Source organism: Strigops habroptila, chromosome 3 (assembly GCF_004027225.2).
Source record: "Strigops habroptila isolate Jane chromosome 3, bStrHab1.2.pri, whole genome shotgun sequence".
In the NCBI taxonomy this organism is placed as follows: Eukaryota; Metazoa; Chordata; class Aves; order Psittaciformes; family Psittacidae; genus Strigops; species Strigops habroptila.
In genome coordinates, this window is record NC_044279.2 from 81,088,909 (window position 1) to 81,113,746 (window position 24,838).

A 24,838-nucleotide genomic window follows, 5' to 3' on the forward strand; every position below is an offset into this window, starting at 1 on the left:
CACTTGGAAAAGTTGGCTCCAGCATCTTATGTTGAGTGCGTACAGTGCTGGAGGTGGGAAATGGTAAGTTTTCAATGGCTGGCCTGGAGCTGGGAAGTGCCATGGTACTGTGTGTGTGTGAAGAAGTGCCTGAAGAGAGAACATATTATAATCGGAAGAGTAGAACTTGGGCTTTGTGGAGTGTTTTGGTAGTTTTTCTTACCTTGAGTGCTTGATTTGCAATTGTTAATGTTTGAGTCTTCCTTTGTAGAGGAAGTCTATATAATGGGTGAAGAGTGAAGGAACTGAAATTGAAGGAAGAAATTGAAAGATTGTTTCAATATGGACCTATGTGACAAGAAAACAGCCCTTTCAGTAAACAGACCATGCCCCTTTTGCACTGGTTTTATAATCCTGCAAACAGAAGTGAGACCCAAATACAATGAAAAGCCTCAAACCTCTAGAGATCATGGAACGGTTTAGGTTGGAAGGGAACTTAAAGCTCATCCAGCTCCAACCCCCTGCCAGGGGCAGGGACACCTTCCACTAGAGCAGGTTGCTCCAAGCCCCTGTGTCCATCCTGGCCTTGAACACTGCCAGGGATGGGGCAGCCACAGCTTCTCTGGGCACCCTGTGCCAGCGCCTCAGCACCCTCACAGGGAACAACTTCTTCCGTATAGCTAATCTAAATCTCCCCACTGTCAATTTAAAGCCATTTCCCCTTGTCCTAATCCTCTGAGACGATGCCTTCTCCACTGCAGCCCATCGATGTCTGACCAGGACAGCCCCAACCGCTCCTTGTGCAGTGCAACCCTTTTACTCTCAATCCTGCACTGCTTTCCCACACGAACACCCCTGCTTTACCTAACTGTAAGACACCGGATCACTGCTGCAGCCAGGACAGGCTGCAGCTTCACCGTGGGCTGCTCCTTCCCCAGGTAGCAGCCGGTGAGGAGGAGGAAGCTCAGCTCCCTCATCCCCACCCGAGGGGCACGGCCGGGGCTGAGCACGGCGGCACCGGCTGCTCCCCCCTGCCAAAGGTGCCGGGGAGGCGGGGTACGGCGCTGCCCGAGGCGGGGCCGGGCGGGGCGGAGGGCGGGCGGGCTCCGGCAGCATTTCTTGCGGGGCCGCTGCCGCTTTGTCTGCGGGGAAAGTTTGGCGGCGGGGCGGGGGCGGAGGCGCTGCCCCGGCACCTGCCGAGGGACGGCGGGACCACCAGCCTTCCCCTTCCCGCCCGCCATGGGCACCCCGGCCGCCGCTTGGGCGACGCTGTGCCTCCTCAGCGCGGCGCTGCCCGCCGCCTCCTCCTCCTTCTCCTCAGGTGAGTCGTGGCGCCGGGCCCCGTCCCCATCCCGCGGGTGCTCTGAGGAGAAGGGGAGCTCCCCCGCTGAGGAGAAGTCCCCCGCTCCCGGGGGATTTGGGGCATCTTTCCCTCCCTTCTCCGTCTCCCTGCCCCGGGCGGGGGTCCGCTTCCCGCCCCCCGCCATTTTGGCGGCCTCGCCACAGGCGGGGCGAGGGGGGCCGGGGTGAAGCCGTGCCCGGTCCCGGCCCCTCCTGCCGCTGCCCCCCGGCTCTTCCCGCTCCGTGGTGGTGGAGTGCCCTCAAGAGGCTGAGGGCTGGCGGGCGTGAAGTCCCGGGGATGGAGGAGCGTGTCCCCTTGGAAGCGGGAGGGTGGCCCCGGGGTGCAGCCGGGCGGGCGAGGGCTGCGGGGCTTCCTCTCATGCTCGGCACCGTTTCACCCAGGGCGAGAGGCAGCCCAGGACAGCGGTAAACCCCCTGCCACGCTGAAGGTGGGGTTACCCGGGAAGGCTGATGTGGGGTTTAGTTGTCCAGACCCACAGAAACGACCCAGTGGGGCGATGTGGGCTGATGGATGAGACCGTGCACTCTCCTTGGTTTAGGAGAGGGCTGAGTCCACCTTGGCGTGTGTGGATGTTACTCTAATAGTGCTCCAAGAGTGCCTTAGTAGGCATCGGGCATTGGTTTCCTCTGTCATTCAAAAAGTGCTGTGGAGAGACTTGTAAAAAGCACGAGGTTATGTGCTCTTAGGATGCTGTCAGGCAGTGAAATTAAGGATGTTTCAAGTTTGGGAGTGCAGTGTGGCCACATTTGTGCACTTAGGTTGTTTTCCAGCATTTCCTTTGACAGCATCACTGTAGTTGTTGGTTTGCAAAGTGGCAGATTCCCCAAATGCTGCTCCCACTGTAACACTGTGATTCCCATTTGATGTAGTTGTCTTGGCGAATAACAGTAGTTAAAAATAGCTATGTGTGTGTGAGGTGAGAAGCTGTCAGATATGAATTTGGGATGTTAACTTGTTGGGCAGTACTCAGACTTGATTTTTACCTTAAGAAAACCCCAAACCAGAAAACTACCCTACCAACTACCTGCATCCAAGGTGCCCAGCGCACAAATACCATGATTAAAAGTTTGAGGATTTCATCCAAGCTTCTTCAATACATGAAAGGCAATTTGCTCATTTGAGGAACCCTTTCAGGTGAGCTCTGCAAACAGTCTTGATCACACTGGTGACTTGGAACTGCAAACAAGGTCAGGGCACCGTAAGGAAGAGCGATGTTGCTTAACGTGTGTGTGATGTCTTGGGCTCACTCGCAGTTGGGATTAAAACAAAAGCTAGAAGGTATTTGTCACTAAGGATTTTCAAAGCCCTGTAAAGATGGGTTATATCCTAGTTATCCCCCTTGGTAACTTGTGAGGGAGTGAAATACATCTTTGCTTAAATGGAGAGGAAGAATCAGACTTTCTGTTTGTTTTCTAGTCCCACATGAGCTGCGCAGAGCCTGTCTCTACTGAGTGCAGGGAAGGGAGCAGACTGTAGGGCTGAGAGAGAATATTTTGAAGGTCTGCCTCATTCCTGCTGCCTGCCTGGGCTATTTGAGGCAGCTGCTCTTGCCCTGCTGCCTTGGTCCTTACTCTGTGCTCTGGCCCTGTTGGTGATGAGCTTTTTGGCACAGGACAGCTCTTTCACGCTGAGTTTATAGTGCCTGGCACAGAGGGCCCAAGATGTAATTACAGCCTCTTGAAGCAAAAGTAGGAAATGCTGATTATTTTTTTTTTTATTTTTTTTTTCTGTTACTGATAGTTTTCCCCTGTCCCTTTAAGGTCTTCAAATCCTCAGTGGGGGCTCTGATATTTCACGTTTTAGGGTGTCAAACCATTGTTAATTTATTCCATAGGTACCTTTAAGGAACTATAGCTGTTGGTGAGCGAAAAAAGAAAGGGAAGCCAGTCTTTTTTTAGGAGTAGACGAATCAAGTTGTGCTGGTCTTAACTAACTAGTATTAAGTAGGATTTTTGTTTTTTTCCCCCCACACAGAATCACAGCCTGGTTTGGGTTGGAAGGGACCTTAAAGCTCCTCCAGTTCCAACCCCCTGCCATGGGCAGGGACACCTTCCACTAGAGCAGGTTGCTCCAAGCCCCTGTGTCCAACCTGGCCTTGAACACTGCCAGGGATGGGGCAGCCACAGCTTCTCTGGGCAACCTATGCCAGTGTCTCACCACCCTCACAGTAAAGAACTTCTTCCTAATGTCTAATCTAAATCTCCCCTCTGTCAACTTAAAGCATTTCGCTTTGTCTTACTGCTATGTGCCCTTATCAAAAGTCCCTCTCCAGATTCTTGTAGACCCCCTTTAGGTATGGAAGATTGTTATAAGGCCTCCCCTGCCTTCCGACAGTATGTCACCTTCTGTTTTGCACTGAGTTTTGAGGTGCAGCTGGATGATGAACCTTGAAATCATCCTATCTTGCCAAAAGAAGAGTGTGGGGGGCAGGAAGATAGTCGGTATTTGAAAATCAATGCAGTAACATGAAGTCAAGGTATGGTCAAGTGTTGGTTTTTTTGCATAGCAGGTTGTGTTTACAGAAAAAGTCAAGTAAATAAATGAACAGGTAATTGCTGAAGTGGTTAACCAGATGGTTTATGGGGTGGTATGTGTGGGACTACATGGGTGTGAGAGTGAAACCCAGTGTTTTGGTATGATGGTCCTCTTTGGTGCTCAGTCTGTGCTCCATTTGTTTGCTGTCAACATGAGAAAAAAGGTAGCTGCTGAATTTGAGAGCAACACGATTGGGCTCTTGTGACTTATCTTCTTGGCAAGAGAAAGTAATTCCCCGTGCTGCCTCTGTAGCTGAGCCGGAGACCAGCTCGAAGGAGGAGCTTTTGATTCATAACTGTAGCTCCAAGGTTTTCTGTACAAATTTGTCTAATCTGCATTATATGGGAAACACCACTGTTGGACGAGGAAATTCTTAGTTCTCTGGGTGGTCCCTTGAGGCAGCTTTTCCCGCGTTCTCTTTTTCTTTTCATCTTTGAGTTTCTTGGTTTGCTTTTGATTTCACATGCTTGTCACGTTTTCAGTAGACAGATATGTGTAGTTGTTTGAGAAGGGCTGTTTCCCAGAAAATTGATGAAAGAACTGCCATTCAGCTTATTCATGGTTTTATTTTCTAACCTCTTATTTGATTTATTAAGTAGAATATATAAAGTATGCTTGAATGAGTGTATGTCTCTATCACTCACTTGGAGAACCTTTCTCTGGGCTGGCAGTGTCTGTGGTGAGGAGTAGGATGACTGAAGCAGGAGGAGCCCCATGAGCCTGTCATTACATCAAATGTGACCTGTTGCCCATGGAGGGGAGTGATTTAGGGGTGAGGATCTATGCTGACCTTTCTTACCATCATAGTGTTCTTATGTGTATAAATGTGTGCTTATTTGTTTCTCCTGTAAATGTAAAAGGATTTATAGGAGCACATAGAAGAGATTGCGATTCAAAAGCCCTGTAACCTTGCATGTTTAAGGGTCACATTTTGCCCTTAGATGGCCATGGCTTCCTGTTTTTTCAGTGAGAGCTCAGGCAGTTATTCAATGCTATAGTTATGAGCTTCATCTTACCTGTATGTTGTGAGAATTCCTGTCTTAATCAGGGACAGCCTATGTGACAGTGAGGGGAGAGAACATGTGCCCTCGCACAAGTGGCACCAAATATCTGAATTTGTCCTGAGAGAGTGTGAGGTGATTGTGGGAACGGGTTGTGATGCAAGCTCTGTTCAAAATTATTAGTGATGGTAATTAATTGGTGATTATTAGTGATGGTGCCATGCTTCTCATGAGGTTAGTGTCTGCCCCCTTTCCCTGCATTCTCCTGCTTTCTTTAATTGTTTTCTGTGTCCTTGCCTTCTGTCTGAGAAAGGTTGGGCAACTTCTTGCAGTTAGGATGCTGTGAAGCTTCGTCAGTGGTCTGGTGAGGTGCTGCAGAGGCGTGTGCTAACCCCTTCTTGAAGACCATCTGCATTACTTTGACTCCTCTTTTATCTCTGCTTTCTTTGTGCTGCTCTCCAACTCTTGAGTCCACCTTGGCCAGAGTCCCTGACACTGCAGTCTGAAGCTTACCCAGAGGTTGCATTGCTGCACCAAAACTCCATTTGTGTTGTTGCTGGCAAGCACATGGCTAGAGGTGGCCACTCTGTTACATGGCAGGCTCACTGGAGAGCGTGCTAGTGTCTAATCTCTTTATGTTTTTAATTTTGTCCTGCAGGTGCCTGTGTCTACCAAGGCTCGTTGTTTGAGGTAGGTAAACTTGAATATGTTATGCTGGGAAAGTGTTTGAGAAGCTGCTGTTGAACTTGACCCTAATTCCTGATTTGTTTTGTCACCTTTGCAATGGGGATGGCTGGTCTTGCAGCAGGTCACAGAGCTATGAGCCTTCAGCCTGCTGCAAAACAACAGCAAAATAAATACTGCCCTTGGAGAGGTTCAAAATCCTCTCTGAGCCTTTGAACCCAGCCACTCCCCTCCTCAGCACAGCTCTGCCTGCTTCTAAATGGGGCTCCTTTGTCTGCTGCATGAAAAGATGCATGAGAATTCAAGGTTCTTGGAAGCCATATGAATCACAAACGTACAGTCCTAGGCAGGATAGAGGTGATGTCTTGTAAAATGTCACTGTAATGCCAATGGGGGTTTTTTTTCTCCTGAATTAATAAGGTGTTAATGACAATAATTTAACACCTTTTCCTCTCAGCTGATTATGTCGAGTACTGTGTACCCTGACTCTCCTTCATAAACCCAAAGTATTTTCTTTATTTATAGCCTTCCTCTTTGCCTGTACATAATCCATGAATAACTTTGTACAAGAATCACAGTTATTAACAATTTATAAACAGTGTTTTGCTCTGTAACACCTGCCTTGCTTCAGTACTCTGGGTGACAAGGAAATGGCTGAGCAGACGTTTGTGGAGTACTTCTGTACCTACCTCTGATCCCACAGCAGACCTGCACAGGGATTTGGGAGGCAGTATGCAGCAGCTGTCTGGGGAAGCCTGGGGTTTTATTTCCCTCTGAGCTCTCCAGCAAAGCTGGATGTGTGCTCTGCGTGTGGAACACACGACCACTGGGTATGTTGGAAATAACCGGTGGCAGGTGGTTCCTTTGGCCCTCCAACATGGGCTCAGGGTCTTGGAAGTTTTCCTGCTCCAAGAAGGGAATGTAGGGGGAATTGTTGGAGACAAATGTTTTTGGTGGGTGGGTTGGGAGGAAGCTGAAGCAGGGTAAATGTATTTGTTCTTCTTAGTAGTGCATTGTGGAGGATGTGTGTCTTGACAGCAGTTGGAAAGCTTGTCTAGATTCCAACGTCAGTGAACTGTATGGCAGGTTCCTCTCTGCCGAGCACTGCAGCTCAGGAAGGGCAGTATCAGAGCTGAAGGGTTAGCAAAGGCAGGGGTTTTGCGTCACTGATTGCTGCTGGCAGGTCAGTCACAGATTATTATTTTTCTTTTTCCTTTCGTGTTTTCTTGGTGTTCTGATGTGTGTCTTTGGGTTGGGTTTTGTTTTTTTTCATGTTTCTGTGTGTTTAAAATGCTAGTGTGGGTCCGATAATATCTTGCCATAGCATTTGTACATAAAGACTATGGGATATTTTAGGTTAGGTGCTTCATGTTTAAAGAACTTGCTCCTGGTATCCTTGATTTTGTCTTTATGTCCATATTTAGTAAGATTATTGTGGGTTTATTAATAAACAACTTCAGTAATTGTAGTAGTCTTCATTAGCTGTACAAGAGGATTGCTCTGTGGTACAACTTGGTGCAGACACAAAACTGATGCAGGTGTACAGCTGGCATTGAACAACTGAGCTTGTCGTTCTTTGTACAAGGACCTATCCTGCCCCTTGTTCATTGTCACGTCTGAAGATGTGCCTGCTTCCCTGTCTGAGTGATGTTTGTGGTGGGAACAAACCTTCACTTGCTTTTCCATGAGTATTTTGGTATTCCTTCCATTTTGTATGCCCTAACGTAACTTTAGTTTACTCTTTGGAATTGAATATAGATCAAAGGACAGGCTCTGTGCTTCTGCTAGCAATCTCAAACGGGTCCAAATCCACATCATACCTGAGTCGTGTGGGCAAAATATCCCATACAATGCACCAAACCTGTGCCTCTGTAATGCTGCTTCATGGGTTTCTTTGGGTGGCTGTTTTCCCATAGAAAGCAGGAACTGCACAGGAAACCATGGAAATTACAGATGAAGAAGTTTCATTCCCTGGTTTGTGCCACTCCTGACAGCAGTATTGGAGTTGGCTTGGTTCAGCATGGTAGAAATCAAACACTAGAGGTAGTGTATGAGTGGTTCCACGGCCGTTACTACTTGTGGGCTCTGCAGCAATAGAGCTGCAGAGCTCGTGTTATCTTCGCAGAAGGCTGCTGTCTCAGGACAGTTTTCGATGTAGAAGATGACAAAAGCAGCACTGCCACTGCTGTTACTTTAGTTCCTGCAGTCTCCCTGGCTTCAGAATGAACACTGTATTCAAAACCCATGAAATCTGAAGACCTGAATGTGAGACACTTGCTCTGTTTGTTAAACCTAGTGCTTGTAAAGCCTTGATGCAGCTGTCTGACAAATGATGATTGGGAGCAATTGCCTTGTGGTTTTGCTGGTGCAATTGTGTTCCTTGGAGCTGGGGAGGAGGCTCTTTCTGAATCCCCAGTTTGGGATTCTGGAGGTGCAGGTCGAAATGTCATATCTGTTATACTTAATGATCACATTTTCTTTTCTACTTTATCCTGGATCACAAGAAAAGTAAAAGCCTGTTCTGCCTGTAACCTGTGTCTGCGTGGTGCTATTTAATCTCTCTGGTCAGGCTGGTGGGAGCTGTGTTCGCTGGCCTTTTTGTCAGGGCTGGTGAGTACTGTGTGGTGTGCTCAGGGCGGGGGTACCAGGCAGTTCTGCCAGCACTTAGAGCTGGCCTTGCAGGGAGCTCCATGTGGGTCCCTGAATGGAAGCATCTTAGAAGTAAGTGTTGAGCTGGTAGGTGTGTAATCTGCTGCATGTATCTTTCACTATCTGCTCTTCTAGAGACTTGTGCTAACGGACAGAATAATCTATGGAATGGGTCAAAAATTGCACTCCTGCTGGTTCAGTCCCTTCCTGTTGGGTTTGAGTACCTGTTGGGTAGCATGAGTGAAGCCTTCTTTACAAAAGCCAAGAACAGCTTTGGTCTGTTTCCCAAGCCATTACCCAGCCTCCAAGTGTAGCTGCTCTTGGCCTTGAGCTTTTCATGTTGCTGTTACTTCACTGACTGTTCCTTTTGAGTCAGTAGACCAGGAGAGAGGAAAGAAGCTGGGCAGGGGAAACAGAGAGGAACAGATGGACAATTATTTCTTCAGAAGATAACTGCAGTGTCTTGTGCATGCAGCAGCTGCAAAAGGAGCCTTAATCCTTGATTATAGTACCGAGAAGAAGCAGCTGGTGCTAACGTGGAACAGCCCAGGTTTTATCAGTGCGTGTGAGGAGTGGCAGTGTTATCAGCTAAATGAAAACACGAGCTCAGCTCTGACATAGGAGAGCAGGGATGAATGTGACAGCAAAATTTGGCTGGGGGGTTGGTGCTGTGCCCAGAGGGGAGAAGAGAAGCAAACTGGGGAGTGATGATTTTGTGGATTTAGCATTTGTATATGACTTTGGAAAGTTGCAAGTGTTCAGTGAAGAAATCCCAGTGACAGGACAATCCTGCAAGCTAAGGATATCGCTCTGTAGAATCTGTTCTGGAGGAGGATTGTGCCTTCTGGGTGTGTTTGCTTATAAACCATTTACTCACTGAAAAGCTTTTCTGAATGACAAGAAGGCATGGGACAAGCACTGTGACCTCACTTGATGCCTCTCTCCTGGGGCAGCAGCATCACACTATGTATGCCTCTGGTAGTAATAGAGCTGTTGACAACCTCCAAGAGAAATCCCTAGAAACTTTGTGTTTTAAACTATGGTTAGAAACCCCATTTCCTTTCAGTATCTCCTGTTATTCAGGGTTTATCTCCATGTTTTGTGTGCAAGTGGTTGTAGGTGAGCTGTTACTGGGTTATTGTAGGAATCTTACTTGCTGCACAAGTCTCTGAAGTCACTTGAAGAATCCTTGGTGCATAAATCAAGCATTTAAGTGTAGCGAATGCAAACACTGCAGAGTTGCTTGAATCGTTAATGCTGCGAAAGTTCTGCATCTTGCTTGGCTGACTTGGCTGCTTGTGAATCAAGGGTCAGCTTGTGTTCATGTGTTCCCTCTGAGGAAAAGCACATTTCTCTGGTTTCCAACTGTGCTGCAGAGGTTCGTGTTCCTCCCTCTGTGTTCACCTTGGAGGGAGTTTTCAGGTCCACACAACCAGTGCAGCTGCTTCTTTACTTAGCAAAGAAGAAAATACACGTTACTGCTTTTTTTTGTAGCTGGAGGGTAGTGTAGGTGGGGATGAGGAGACATTCCCACCACTAAGTGTGTGTGGGAGGAATTGATCAAGTCCATGCCTGCATCTTCCTGCCAGCTGGCTTGTGCCAAGAAGAATTTTCAGCCCTGGGAGGAGGAGAGGGGAAGCACTGGGCTGTGGATTAAGGTGGGAGCTGGTTTAAATGGAAAGCATGACTTGATAAATGACACTTGGTGTCTGGTAGACACTGCAATAAGGAAGGACAAGTCCAGCTGCGCAGTCTCCAGTAAATCCTTATTTTGTCTCTGTTAAAACAGGCACCTTGTCTGTTGCAACAGCTGCTGGTAACAAACATGAGGATGAATTTCTGGACTGGCAAATTCCTTTGGAAGTTTCATGAGACACATAAGGGGCTTTTTTAACCCTGTAAAGCACCAAACAAGCCAGGCAGCTTTTCTTGAAAGGAAATGTTCTCAATCATGGAGTTTGAATGAAAATTATGAACAGAGTAAAAAGCCCATAGTAAATGGTGCTGTACTTGTGTTTCTACCAAAAACTTTGCTTCCCTTCTTCCTTTTGAAACTGCCTGGGAGAGGACTCAGGACAAAGCATTGAAATGCTTTGTTGACCTAAGTATCTTGAAAAGAGAGACTTAGGGTTTTAGCAGTCAGTCAAAAAAACCAACATGCCTTTTCTAGAAAAAAAGAAAAAAAAGAGAAAAAGAATTGTTGTGGCTGTTCAGATAATTCAGCTTTTCATCTTCTTTTTAATTCTGCTTTGCTATCAGTCTTTGTAGAGGTCACAAAATTATAATTCATATGCTGGCAGATAGCTATTGTATAAATACAACTTCCATCAGCTCTATTATAAATCAGATCATCAGCGTAATGTATGAAGTTTAATTTTCATATAAACACTTGAGAGGACTGATGGGGCGAACAGCAAAAGATAAAGAGAGGAAACGGTGGAGGCACTGGGCTGTGTTGTACTGAAGGTAGCTGCTCTCTCAGCTCCGGAGATGGTTTTTACATGATTACGTTTGGTTTATTTAGTTCATTTCAGTGGTAAGTATAATCAGAGTGCAAACGCAAAGTGCTACTTTCAGGTTCTGTGTCTGAAGAAAGAAGTGCATGAAAATGTTGATGCTAAAAGTGTAAAAGTTTGTGATAATAGAACAATTTGAAGTGCATATAACACGTTCTCATTCAATAAAAAGCATCCCTTTAAATGGTCTGATAGACTTGCTACCATCTTGCAGTTACATGTGTCCATTTTGTTGTCAGAAGTTTAAAGAAAGCCTGATTTTAATGCTTTCTAAATCAGATTTCTGTCTTCATCTGTAGTTTGTGCTGAGTCAGAAATGAAAGGGGAAATAAAATAAGTAGAAAGGGCCTTTTTTTTTCCTTCCCCCCCCCCAATGTTAAATCTCTCACTCTAGATAGCTTCTATTCAGAATAAATTTAGTGACTAATTAAAACCAATATTAGGTGCAAAGCACTTGTGGTTAGGGAATGTTTCAAATTAACAGTGGAAAATGAGCCTCACTTTAATTTCTTCAGTAGAATAAGTTACTATTGAAAAATGAGATCAGAACTGAAGATTTGGAGGTTTTTGCTTGCTAGCTCTTATAATGGTCAAAATGGTTTTGTTTTTATTTTTTAAATAATGTGATTTAAATGCCACTACTTAGCCCAGGGTACATCCTCAGCTCCACCAGGGAACAAAGCTATAAATTTCTGTTTATAACATGCATATAACACTTGTTAGCTATAAACTCTAGTTTACAGCAGCATGAATCTCCCTTCTGGGAACTGTCCAAGTGCAGGTTTTACAGAACACTCTGACATTATCTGCTTTGCCCTCGGCGTTCCTCTTCAAGTAGCCTGCATTCCAGATTTGCTCCTGGGCTATCTCCCACATAGACATGAGTAGTAGGGAGGTAACGGGTTATTCGTGTTGGAGGCTTGCTGCATTATTGTTTTATGTGGCATGTAGGGCTCAATATCTAATGTTAGTGGCTATGAATGGAAGTGCAAGGCGATGGAGAATAGACCTTTCCATTATATGAATGGTAAGAAGTGAGGGTTTATTAATAGAATAATGAGATGCTTCTCATGTAGGAAATCCCTTCTGCTTGTGGGTTTTGGAAGGCTGAGATCAAAAATAAAGACAAAAGTGTTTGTTTGTTTTTTCATAAAGCGTGTGCTGCGTGTGTCTTCCTTTGTGTTCCTTGAAAACAGCGGTATGCTATAGAGGAGCGGGGGTAGGCTCGCTATTTCATGGTAGCAGGTAAAAGAAGCTTAGATATAACATGAAGATTTTTCTCCTGAGGATGTAGTGAACTCTTGTCTCTTAATTAATTTGTGGACCAAGGCACGTAATATGTAATAAGTATTCTATTATATACTAGTGGCTCTCATGCAGAAGACTTCTAAATGTCGTTTTCGGGGCTGAAAAAATGAACTCTCCTTTTCTAAGGAAACACAACACTGTTAGCATAGCTGAGAGCTTGCGTGTTCTAGAATTACCACATTTATTTTGTTTTGTAGCAACTTGAAACTTGCTTTGAATACAAAATAACACTTAAACGTGAGATTTTATTCATGTTAGTTTTATATCTCCATATAAGGGGTGTGATACAATACATACAGTCAGCACAGTTTGCATAGGGGTGCGTTTTTGTAGTTCCTTTTTCACTTTTACCTCTGAAAAGAAGTGCTGTGGAGCTCTAACATCTTTACACATCTTTACACATCAGTTGGCTATATTAAAAACTTCTGTAATGAGGAAGTGCCAAGTTGGGTGCTAAAGTCTCTTAAAACCCCAGAAGGATCTGCTCAAACTATACTGCTCTACTGCCAGCTGTAGTTGGCAAACTATGGCTCTGGGGCAACTCCATAAGCTGTTGCTTTATGGAGTCTTCCGTTTCAGGAGGGTGTTTGCACATCAGAACTGAACTGTGGCTTTGCCTGGAGAAGGGTAAATGCTGCTCCCCTTCCTTCCTCCATCTGTGTTTCAGTGAGGAAAGCAGCAAGTAACACAAGCTGCAACTGAGAGGCTGTTCATAATATGAAACACAAATGCATACAACACAAAGTTTGTTCAACAGCTGCCTGTACATTGCTCTGCAGTGGATATGGAAAGAGATAAACACTGGGATGGGGGAAGGGTGGTGGAGCCCTTTCTTGGTGGCCAGGCACCTTTCTCCTGCACCTTGGACTGGTGGTTGGTCTCGCAGAAGCAGCATCTTTCACTTCCCCCATGCTTGGAGCTGGGCTGGAGTTGAGGTCCCCACAGCCCTGGTAGGTGCATCTGCAGGGCACTCCCTTGATTTCTCCAGGCACTGCTCTCAGTGTGGCCATGTCCTTTTCATGGGATACCAAAGCAGGGGTGAGGCAGACCTTTCTACATCAAGCACTGGGTCATAACATTTACCTGGATGCAAGCGAAGCATGAAGCCAGTATCTTTGCTTACCCTGAGATGATCTGCCATACTTACCTGAGATGGGTATTTCACAGCTCTTTCGCAGGAGGCTGCAAATACACTAGAATTATCATACAGTTCCCTCCTTCAACTCTTCTGTGCATATTTACATGTCTGTCTTTTCTCATGATACACTTGCTGGTCAGAAATTGTTCCTTTTCCCTTTGTGTAAATGGGATCTCATATTCTAGCGGTGCAGGCCCACTGGTGAGCCTGTGCTGCTCCTCCATTGTCTGTGTGTGTTTAAGGACAGCCTTTGGCTCCAGGTCTGAACCTGTGGGGTGCTCTTTCTAAACATTCAGGCACACATGGTGGGGCAAAAAGAGATTTTAAATCACCTCATCTTTACTTTAGATAGCACAAAAGAAACATGCACAAATTAATAAACTGAAGGAAATGGTTCTGTGGGTTGTAGGGCTTTCGAGCTTTAATCCGGGCCCCTGGGCTGTCTACAAAGACTTTCTGCAGCCTGTGGGGTTTTTCCATGGTGTGAGTATCTGCTGGCTGTAGTGTTCTGCATCAGAGGTCTTTCCTCTTTATCCTTCATCCTGGCTGGTGAAAGGCTCGTGCTCCCATCTTCACTGTGTTGTGGGAGGTGATCTGGCATCAGCTGTATTTGGAGATCAGGGTCTTTACAAGAGCTGCCCTGTTCCTTGTTTTCCGTTTCAGTGATCTTCCTGGATGGTAGCCATTCATCCACGAACACTGACTGAAGTAGATGATTAACATTTGACAACACAGCTATAGGAGCTATATGCCAGAGCCTTGACAGGAGGTGTTGGCTTTCTCATGGATTGCTTCACTAGGACAACAATTTAACAGTTGCCCAGCATTTATAAATTTTACAAGTCATTGTGCCTTCCGTCTGTCTGGATTGCATTTGAAGAGCCTTGTTTAGGAAGTAACGTCTTGTAATTTGTCATTTACTTTTCCTTTTTAAATTCCCAGGGTGAAAAAATCCTTTTTCCCTTGTGAGGTCACTTCCTCATTCCTTCCCTCTCCTCAGCCCTATCAAAACCTTGCTCAGGTTTCCCGTTTGCATTTTCTCTTTAGGGCAGGGGTTGAGATGGCTAGTTAATTGGTAAGAGAAATGATAGAAATCGTGTTTGCTCAGTGAAAAAAGCCTGTCGTGTGTTAAAAGGTGAGACCTGTGGACAACGCAAAGTAATATAGCAATAGAAAGGTGACAGCTCACATCACCTGCCTCAAATGTAGTTTCTTGCTGGGCTGAAACTGGCAACAAACCATTGTCATAGTGGTCTGTGTGTGCCCAACCTGGGTCTTGCATTGAAAACCTTCCTCTTGAGGTTTGGGAGGGCAAATCCCAAAGCTATGGAGTTGGAAGCAGTGTCCTGCAGCTGGTGAAAATGTTGGGAGAAAATACAACAGCTGCCGTCCGTAGTGGGTTATATGATAAAAGCAGAGATGGAAAATGGTGCTCATCAAATCTGTAGATTCATTATATTCTGCAGGTGCTTATGAAAGCATAAGCCAACGCCATTCTTTGTGGAGCACTGAAGCATGTCTTCATACTTGAGGAGCAGTTTTATTCAGTGAGGTTAGTAAGGGTAGGTTTATGTGCACATACATGAGGCTAGACCCCTCGATCTGTGAGGGGCTTTCAGTTGTGCCAGACAACAGCAGATCTGAGGGCCACAAGCAGAAGAGGCAAGAGGGTGTTTGGGTTGGAAGTCAGAGTCTGCTTTTCCAGAAGGGATTTCACTGGATCTTTCTGTGTCAAATGTGACTTGAATTCTGAATAATCAGCCCTTGCTTTGCTTTTCCTCTTTCTTGCGTGACTTGTAAAGGACAGCTCACTGGAAAACTGATTTTCTCTCTCTTCAGAGCTGCAGAAATCACTCAGTGGGGCACAATTCTGAAGACTTCTGGTCATCTTACAGCTTTTATGGGCTACTCAAAAATCTGTAATCACATTCCAGGAACATAACATTAATGTTCATCAGATGACTTTGAACTGATTGAGAAAGTCAATATCATTTTAGTTATCCCCAGACGATGTTTTACAGAAGTGGTGTTTACACTCTGGATATATGTGTACATCAGTAGCTTTAGGAGAGGGAAAATGAAGACAAAAGGCTGAAGCAAAAAAGTAACTTGAGATGTTTGCTTGCTTTATTTGCTGTGGCTCACTGGAGCAAGCAATTGCACTAATGTGCGTGTCTGAGATGTTCTTTCAACTTCCTAAATGCACACAGATTCTCTCTGTTTATCACTCCATACAGGTGTGGGCAAGTTGCTTGCTGCAAGGCACCTTAGAAGATAATGGGATTTCATTGCATCATAAAAGTGCATCTATTTCCAGCAGCTCTGGATTCTATCAATGCTTTTAATTTCTGTTGCAGTACTGGTTATCAGGGGTTTGTATCACAGCCCTGAAAGTTTTCTTTGGGGTAATGCTGGGCAGCTTACTGGGGAATTTTGTGCTAGCAGAAGAATTAGATTGGAAAATAATTGGGCCTGGATATGAATGCCAAGAACTAATAGAACTTTGCTGTACTTTTGTTATGACCCCCAAAGAACTTTTAGATTGAATTTCTAAGGTAACTGAGGAAAGTGGAGCCCCAAATCTTGTTGGCATTGACTGGAAATTGGGTGCTTCCCTGTAGTGAGGGTACAGGAAAATCCTAGTCTCAATCTTGAGGTAGAAACATTGAAGCTACTATTATATATCAGCAAGAAACTTTCTCCCTCTGTAGAGAAAAACCTAAACCAAGCTGGTTTTGTTTAGAAATGGGAAAGAAACTGTTAGTACATCTTGAATTTCTTCTATCCTTACCATATAAACAGCTCTCTGTGGAATGGCAGCAGTTGACAGGAAAATGAGTTGGGACAAATGAAGCAGTCTGGTTTAGATGCTTCTGTTAAGACAAAATAACACCAAATACATAAAAGATAGTTTGGATGTGATCCGTTCAACTGATTCGCAAAGTACCAGACAAGTCTATTAGGGTTGACCTTTGCATCTGGGTAGCTGAATAGTCATGTAGGCAACAAAAAGGGGCCTTTAGGATTGAAAAGCAGGACCTGACACTCTCTGGTTCAGGGGTCAAAGCAGAACTACCTTGACTGGCAAAGCCTAGAAATGTTTGTCCTATGTCCTGTTCCTTTAGGTGTGCTTTCAGGGATACAGCTGGGAGAAATAGCAAGAACTATGGAGAAAGGCTGCTGCTGAGGGAATTGGTACCTGCTCCTACCTGCCAGAAAGACATTGTTCTTTGTCCTCAGACATCTCGGGTGAACAAGTTACAAGAAACTGGTGAATGCTCAAACATTTGAAATTGATTATCAGTGTTCTAATCCATTGTAAACTTCAGGCAAAATTGGAGTACTGTGCCCTCACAGCGGTCCCATGTGGAATTCCTCACCTTCCAGGTTGTTGGGTTTTTTTTTCCCATGAATAACGTGACCCCATCAGAAATGCCAGTATAACCCCCTCACCGTTATAGCTGTTGCACAGGCTTGTTAAATTAATTGATTCAAAGGTGTCCAGGATAAATCATTCTTTGAGCCTTTTCAGTAAACATCAGCTCTCCAGTTGTTGCTCTTGTAACTGCTGAATTTCACAAGAAGCCTAAGATATTCCTTGGTGTTTTCAGGAAGACATATAATAGCTGGAAGAAAATTCCCAAATATGTAGCTCTTCCAGATGGGAAGCATTGATTTTATATCACTGCTCAGCTCTGTCAGCCTTGAAAGCGGCCGTAAAGAGTGCCACGTGATGCTGTGAAGTTTATAATGCTAAGATGTCTGTGTTTCTGACATGCATATTAAATACCTTCTACTGAGAATACATACAACCCACTTCCATTGGAAGACCACTGTAATCCTCCTGGTGCTGTGATTTATTGTGGAGCTGTAGCTTAAGGAGACCCGTTAGAATAAAATGCTCGGTGCTTACTCGATTTTGTAATCATTATAGCTACTTCAGAATCACTCAGTCATGAATCCTCTAACTAACCCCATGAGCTCAGCATCAGGTGTATATTTATATTACCAGCTGGAATACTGTGGCTGAGGGAAAGTCCGAGGCATTTTCAGACACCCTTAACTGTGTTTCTGAGGAAAAAGCTCTCCTTCCACACACAAATGATAAATCCTGAACATGAATTCTTCCTGTATTAATCTGAAGCATTTTGAGCCAGATGTTTCGTTACTCAAAAAAATTGAGAAGTTTCATGAACAGCTTCCTGTGTGTTTTATGGAGATCAAAATTGAACGTTTTGTAGGCTCAAAAATTGGAAATTTTAATTTAAGTTGGATAATGAGTATAAATTTTCAGTGACATCAATGGGAGCTGAAAGTGAGTGTCCTGCAGCGAGATGACAAAGATGAGAAATTTTAGACCTTGCAGATATGTACATACCCTTTATCTCAGTTATCAAACTAGAAATCCTGTTTCTAATGGGAGTGTAGTCTCCCCGAAAATGTCAACCTGTTCATTTCCTGGGAATTCATCCATTGTCCTGCATTAATAGATTCGGTCATAGTCATGTGGGAATAATTACGAGACCAGTGCACTGTAAGTATTCTTTTGTGGTTCCTGGATATTCATATTTTCAAATGAAATATGGGGTTGGTTGTTTAGTTACGAACTTGAAAGCCTACGCTGATTGAGGCAGAGTTGTCATTACTGACACACTAAGAGCCTGTTCTCAGTTAGTGGATGAAGAAAATCCTTTTCTGCATTGAGCCTGGTGGAGTGGTTTCGGGTGAAAACAAGAGCAAACTTAGCAATTTCTTTCCCACTTTTTTTGCAGTTTTATTGATTCTTCTATATCTGTAAAATGCCTGCTTTTCTTGAGTATTTAAGGAGTTAATTTACAGTTAATTTCACAATATTACAGAGTAAAAGTAACTTGGTACATTTGGATTCCAGTGTTGTTTTAAGAATCAGAATTTTAGAAGTGTTCCATTTTGAAAACCTAGGTTTCATTTTACATTGGAAGCACTAAAAAATTGCATCTACTTCTTTCTATCTCAGTTTCTCAGTGCAACTGTGGGATCATTGTGCTTCTGAAAGGGATTCTAGAAGTGCCCCAATCTGCTGTTGCAGGGAAACCTTTCTGAACACAAGTGGATTATATGCATCCATTGAGTGACCTAAGGAGTAATTCTTAAGTCTCTCTTCCATGTTTTATTTAAAACAAAGATTCCCAGAATGAAACAATAAACTTAATGAAAATCTATTTAAAATTTAATGACAAAATAAAGTCTAATGTGCTACTTTCAAAGACATCTGGAGTTATCCTATTACATAAAATGGAATTAACTGAGACACAGTCAAATATAAATTGAGCAGAATTTGTCCCAGAATTTCATGTTGTGTTACCTTGGCAAATAAAGTGAAATCTCTTTGTGTGCTTATTACAGTCAAAGCTTGGTGACAAACGAGAGAAGGACTGAAAATGCAGTGTTATGGGGCAGGAGAGATTTAAATAATCCATAATGTGCTCCCTCTGCCCGTGAGCACTTTCTATAACTTGTCTGTCATCACAAACTGACTATGTTTGCGTTAGGGAAACTCAGTGCTGTCAGACTGATGGAGTGAGGAATCTTATGTTACAGGCTTCCCTTTGAGAAGGTAAACATTGGCAGGAACGTCTTGGCTGGCTTTTCTGCTAGAAATTACAGGCAAAGCACTGAAAGGCATCGTAAGGCATGGTGCTGGGAACACAGTTAAATTATGCTGCAGCACAAGGAGCTGTGTTTTGCCTCTACAGGTTTTTAAATGGGAAGGCAAATCCCAATTCCTATAGAAGGGAAAATACAAGTGCGGTATGTTGGAGCGCTGCAGACCTTTGTCTCTGTTGTTTCTGTGCTTCAGTGCCATGTCCTGGCAGAGGTCTGTCCCTTTTCTGGTTTAGGATGCTATCATTGTAGTCCTCTTCATATTGGCCTGAGACGCATTGGCATGGTAAAAAGTAGAACTGAGTTTAAAATAATTGACCTCTGTAATGTATTTTTTGTTTTGTTTAGTAATACTTTGATTCTTCTGAGCAGACTTAATTAAGACAACACTGATCCTGCTGTTTCTTTTGGAAGATGATACAGCTTAATAACCGTGTGTCTGTCCTGCTTTAGTATTGTGCAGCGTAGAGTTTCTCTTAGTCATTTTAGCAAACAGCCTGGCCCCATAACATCATGGGATCCTTTTGGTGAATCAGGAGGATTTGCTGGCTGTAGAAGAGTGGTGATCTGGATCTCCTCACACTTTGGAGAGGAGTGTGCAGGAGTTACCCTGACCTGCCCTCACTGCAATGTGCAAATACCATTTTGTGGGGGAAGATCTAAGCTCACAAGATGTAAGAGTGTCAATTCTCCTTGCTTCAGGCAAAGAAATATCCATGAGATCAGAGGAAAGCCTCTTGAAACCCCTAGGAAAAGGCATGATCCATAGTATTTTGCCTCTTAGGAGTGCGCTGTGCACTTAAGCTGCTTTTCCTGCCATGATTAGCACCCCAGTGTTGGCCAGTTATTCACTCAGCATGGCATTTCTGTCTAGTGATAGATTTGGGTACCCAGTGTGTCATCCTGTACCTACCTGTCCAGGCTGTCAGAAGCCCTTTTGTCAACACTTAAAATTATTATTGTGATGTTAATTTCCGTAATAAAAACAGGCAGAGTATCCAAAACAAATTTGGAACAGTGCTTTCTAAGCAGAATGTTTTTGCTGGGCTTGGGCTGCTTATCAGCAGGGTATCAGTAAGCAGTGCTCGGTGCTTTCAAGCACATGGCTTTGATAAGAATATGCAAGATGCAGGCAGCTCTGATTTAGAAAGTGGACTCAGCCTCTCTGTTGTTAGGCTTGTTTCAGTTTAGCAGCTTGATTCTTTGATAGGTGAAGTGTGGTTTATCAGACCCTTCTGTATTATTAAAATCAAGCACAGCAGACTGCAGCAGTTAATATATGATCATTTATCTCCTTTTAGTCTTGCATGTGAATATGTATTTTGTTTCGCAGGTACCAGCTTCCAAGGTCGTATCTTTTTCTCAGCACCCTGTTAACACAGATGCTTTCTTTAGCCTCTACAAATAGCTGATCAATTCACATGTTCAGACTGAGGAGATGATAATTTCTCCTCTGGCAGCTTCCATAAGTAACCTCCTTGTAAAAATCAGTGGTGCTGTCTGTGTAAGAGCTGCAATGAGGTCTCTGTATTTAATATTTTTAGAGCCAGCATGTTTTTAACCTTATTGAAGTCATTTCATGCTTCTGTAATTCATTGGCTTTTTAGTGTATTTATAGAAGCTATTTTTTCCAGCACTGCAGTAGGAATGATGAGAGCATCTGGTTAAATCCATCACATCTTGTAGAACAACCTCTTAACGGTTATTCTAAGATAGATGAAATAGGAAGAAATAACCTTGGTAATTGAGCCTTTCCCCCTTTAGATGCTTACACCAATATTTTAAGAGCTTTAGATATTTAATATAATTAGAGTGCCATAAGTGTCACCACTGTGCTTTTCTGTGATGCAAACCACCTAAGTTAGCTATGAGAGCTGTAAAACCAGAGACACGTTTCAGCTTACACTTAGTTCCAGGGAGCTCTGCTTCTAACCTCTTGCTTTACTGTAACATCATAAAGAATGCATCCGAGAGCTTGAATTTTTCTAAAGGAAGTTGTTTTTCTGTTCTGGGGTTGTCTAGTTTCTGTGGCATTCCAGACCAGTCCACGCAAGCAAATCCACAAGTGGACTGAATTAAGTGTCTCAGTCCAAGTGTGTGACAGGATTCTAGGACAGGACACCAGGTTTGTATAGGAAGACAGCGAGTTACCTGGGTTTAGGTTAAAGCCACATAAGGGCCCTATACTGAGCTGATAGTTGGCTAAGGGTTTTGCTCCCTCCTGGCTACATTATGTCCCTTCCCTCTCCTGCCGCGGCTAAGCACAGGTTCGTGCAGATGCTGGCTTCACATCACAGAACTTGCTTCCTCCCAGGGAAAACCCTGAGTTGAGTGGTGGCTGGTTCACTCGGAATGTGGCCTTTCCCATTATCCCTGATTGGGAGTTCCCAAATACTCATGCTGCAGGTCAGCTGGTTTAAAGGCCGTTGGAGTGACCGATGCTGGGACTGTGTCACAGACCAGGGGGAGGAGGACATCTGAGGGAGAACAACCTCTCCTCATGTTGCTACATCTGCAGCAGGAAGCCTGTGGTGGGGCAGTCCTGCCTTGTAAGGGTGTACTTTGTAAGGATCTAATGTGTGAAATCCCTGTAAGGATATAACTCATCTGGTGCAGATTTGGGTGCCAGACAACTCTGTACTGATGTGTGCAGGGGATGCTTTCTGGTATTCGCCTTCTCATCAGTGTGGAGGTGGACTCTTTGTTACAGGATTACCCTGAGCCTTGACTGCAAGGTGATATGGAAGCAAGAAAGCTATGATTTGTTGACACTGGTATTTGGAAACCTCCCTGAGGCGCTGTTGACAGCAGCATCTGTCTGGAGTGACAGGGCAGGGTTGTGTGAGGATTATTGGCAAGTCAGAAAACTGAGAAATAACCCACCCTGTGCTGGCATGGAGACGTGATCTCTTCCTTAATCTTCCAGTCTCTGGAAAGTGATGCCAGAGCGATTTAGATGGTGATTGCAGACTTGCCAGTTTGCAGCGCTGCAGAGAAAAGGGAGGTGAGGCCAGAGTCACTTATGGAAATGTGATCAGCATATTTCTATTTGGGGAGCCCACATTTCTGCACTCTTCAGCTTCAGAGCACTGGGCCCTCAGCTACTGTAAATGGCTTTAGCTGCTTTGATGTCAGTGGAGCTGGGCATGTTACCAGCTGAGCATTTGACCCTAATGCTGGCAGGCAGCCTTCAGGCCACTGAGTTTATTTAATACATGAAGCAAGGCTGCAAAATAGCAACTGGTTTACCAGTTGGTATTTTCCAGAGAGAAAAAAAAGGGTTTACCTTTTACCTTCACTTGCAAGAGATTTGCAGTAAGCCCAACCACTACTCCGTGTCTTGTTCTTACCTCATCTTGGCCCTACACGTGACGTTTTGGCTCCTTCTGTTTGAGTCAAACTCACACACATGCATATAAAGAAATGATTTGGTGTTGGATATGAATAAGTGGAGATAGAGGAAGCTGGCTTTGGGGTATGTGTTAAAGCAGATGTGCTGATGGTGGAATTGAGATTTCCTTCACTCCGGCATCTTCAGATGACCTTCTGCTATCCCTCTTGGGAATGGTAGTTCCCTGTTTGTCTTGTGCTTATTAACCATTTTTGTGGGATGGTTTGAACTGAGGGGTGATGATAACTGTTTGGGATACATGGAGTTTTTTGTGTGGAGTTTTTCCCCAAATCAATTCCAAGTATGCTTGCAGGACACAATCTTACTTGCAGGCTACTAGACTGACCAGTCTGTGAGATCTGTCCTAGTGCGTAGCTGGTGGGAGGGATGAGAGAAGTTAGTAATTAATTTGTCCCTTCCCTCTCCATGCTGTTTGCTGTCCCTGTACATATGAAGATAGCGGTTCTAAAGCTTGACTGGTAGGTTTGGACCAACTGGTTATTTTCTTAAACCAGTCAGTGCTCTGGTAGTTCTGTGTCATGAGGAAGTCCCTCTCTTGGGGTAATGCTTTGTTGTGCCAGCTTCCAAATGCAACAGCGATTGTTATATGGATTTTAATAGACTAAAGAGCAAAGCTTAAAGGTTGCATCCTCTGGGCTTTTCATAGAATCATAGAATCTCAGAATGGTTTGGGTTGGAAGGGACCTTAAAGCTCATCTAGTTCCAACCCCCTGCCATGGGCAGGGACACCTTCCCCTAGGCCAGGTTGTAGGCATTGTGCAGTATTCAGTGTCTGAAAGTTTGAGGTTAAGCCAGATGTCAGCAACATCAACCCTTGTGTTAGATATGGGGTGCTGGGGATTGTGTGTAGATTGAGAATTGTGGGCTGGACTCCCTCGAGAGATCTTTTTTAGTATCATCTGTGAGCTACCAGTGCACGTTGAGATCTGAGTTACTCCATGCTCTGCAGTAACACTGGAGCTGATGGTGTGTGCTGGGCAGTGTGCTCCAGCATCCAGAGGCTGGAGTCCAGGCTGGAATAGGGGAGCCCTTGAAGCAAAGGCGTTGGGGGGTTCATAGGTCTTCCCTTCACCCAGTCTGGTGTCCTCAGCAAGAGTACAGTCTGTGTCCTGCTGGGGCTCTTGTGGCTCTCTGAATTTGGCAGAAAGGGCTCTATTTTGTGCAGTAGTTTTAGTGGGGTTCCTCTTACTCTAACCAAGCATGATTACCCTTGCCTGCCCAGGCACTTCGAGCACCGGAAACCCACCGGTGCTTTGCATCTGGCTTCCCTTGGAACAGCTCCTGGCTCTGCTTTGTGTTCCTGTCTCTGTTTCCTGGCAAGGCAGTTGCTGTGACTGCTGAGAGGTCAAATGAGGTCTGCTTTGTGGTTTATTTTTTTCTTGGCACAGTCAGCTAGGAAGGTGCTGATCCCCATGTGTCTGAAGGAATTGGAAGAGGGCGTTTTAGGAATCCAAAGAACACTGCATTTCTTTCTCCACTCCCCTTCATTTCCCCTTTCTCTTAATCATCATTTTATATAAGCTTCCAGAGGATTTTCGGATGAGCTTTTGGCCTCCTTATGTTCCAATTGCTAGTTTATTGACAACATTGTCCATATGGTGATCTTGAAATGAAAGCAGTGCAGCGTAACTGGTGTGCTGGAGCCTTTTGCTATCCTTAACGCGGAAGAGAAAGTAAAAATTTATCAGTGGTAAGCATTTTTTGGTTTTTTTTTCTTACAGGGAGGTTCCTGGGATCTTTCCCATGTCCCACTCTCTTTCTTTTAGTGTTTTTCCTGACATTTTAATATAAGCATGTATATGAATAAATCAAAGTTCATGCAGGCATTGTACTTTTTTGCACAGTGCTTTTAGAGAGCTACTTTTCCAGGAGCCTGTTTGCAATTTTGTCAGATTTTGTTATAGACTTAAGGAAGGAAAAAGCCTCTCCCCTGTTACGTGACTTTACACACTCAGTGGAAGCCGGAGTTTAAATCCTGTAGGAGAAGAGAGATCAACAAAAGGGCATTGCAGTAGTACTTGTTCTGAATTCCTCTAAGAAGGGTACCTGTGTCCAGCTTCCATTTGGTGGTTCTGGGGAGTATTTTGAGTGCATAAAACTGTTCTGCAGCACCTCAGTGATGGAATTTGCCCTCTGTGAAGAAGGTGAACCTGAGGCCTGTGTGTCACTTAGCTCCTGAACCCCATTCTGCACATGGGAAAAGGACTGAAAGGTTTCTGGTACTCTGGGCTCCTGATGTGGCTCCCAATGAGGTGGGTCTGCTGTGAACAAAAGCTGGGACTTGGGGATGCCCACAACACCTGACTTGTGTAGGGGTAAGCACCTACTCTGAAACTTTAGTCTTAAAAGCAGGTATGTGCATCATGTGCCAGGTTTTTGAGAAAGGTGTGTGTACTCTTAAAAAAACCCCAGAACAACTTGGAAGCTGATCATAAAGATGATCGATTATTTTTTTGTGCCCTTAGGTTTAGTGGAGGTTGTTTTCTGCCAGATGTTTTGCTGAGCTTATTTTGTGCGTGTTGTGAAATCTGAAATGTGATTGTTTGTAAGCACAGGATTTTGGGTAGTTCCTTGCAATAACATTATAAAAAACCCTAAAAACAAACCCTA

At 44.4% G+C, this 24,838-nt stretch overlaps 1 protein-coding gene across 1 annotated transcript in view; it reads left to right on the forward strand.

Annotated features, from left to right (window-relative positions):
* Nucleotides 1-1,132: 1,132 nt before the first annotated feature.
* Nucleotides 1,133-24,838, forward strand: part of FRAS1 (Fraser extracellular matrix complex subunit 1) — a 159,037-nt gene continuing 135,331 nt past the window's right edge. The window contains 2 exon segments of the mRNA XM_030477972.1: nucleotides 1,133-1,300; nucleotides 5,537-5,568. Coding sequence (XP_030333832.1) covers nucleotides 1,219-1,300; nucleotides 5,537-5,568 — 114 coding nt within the window. The 5' untranslated portion in view covers nucleotides 1,133-1,218.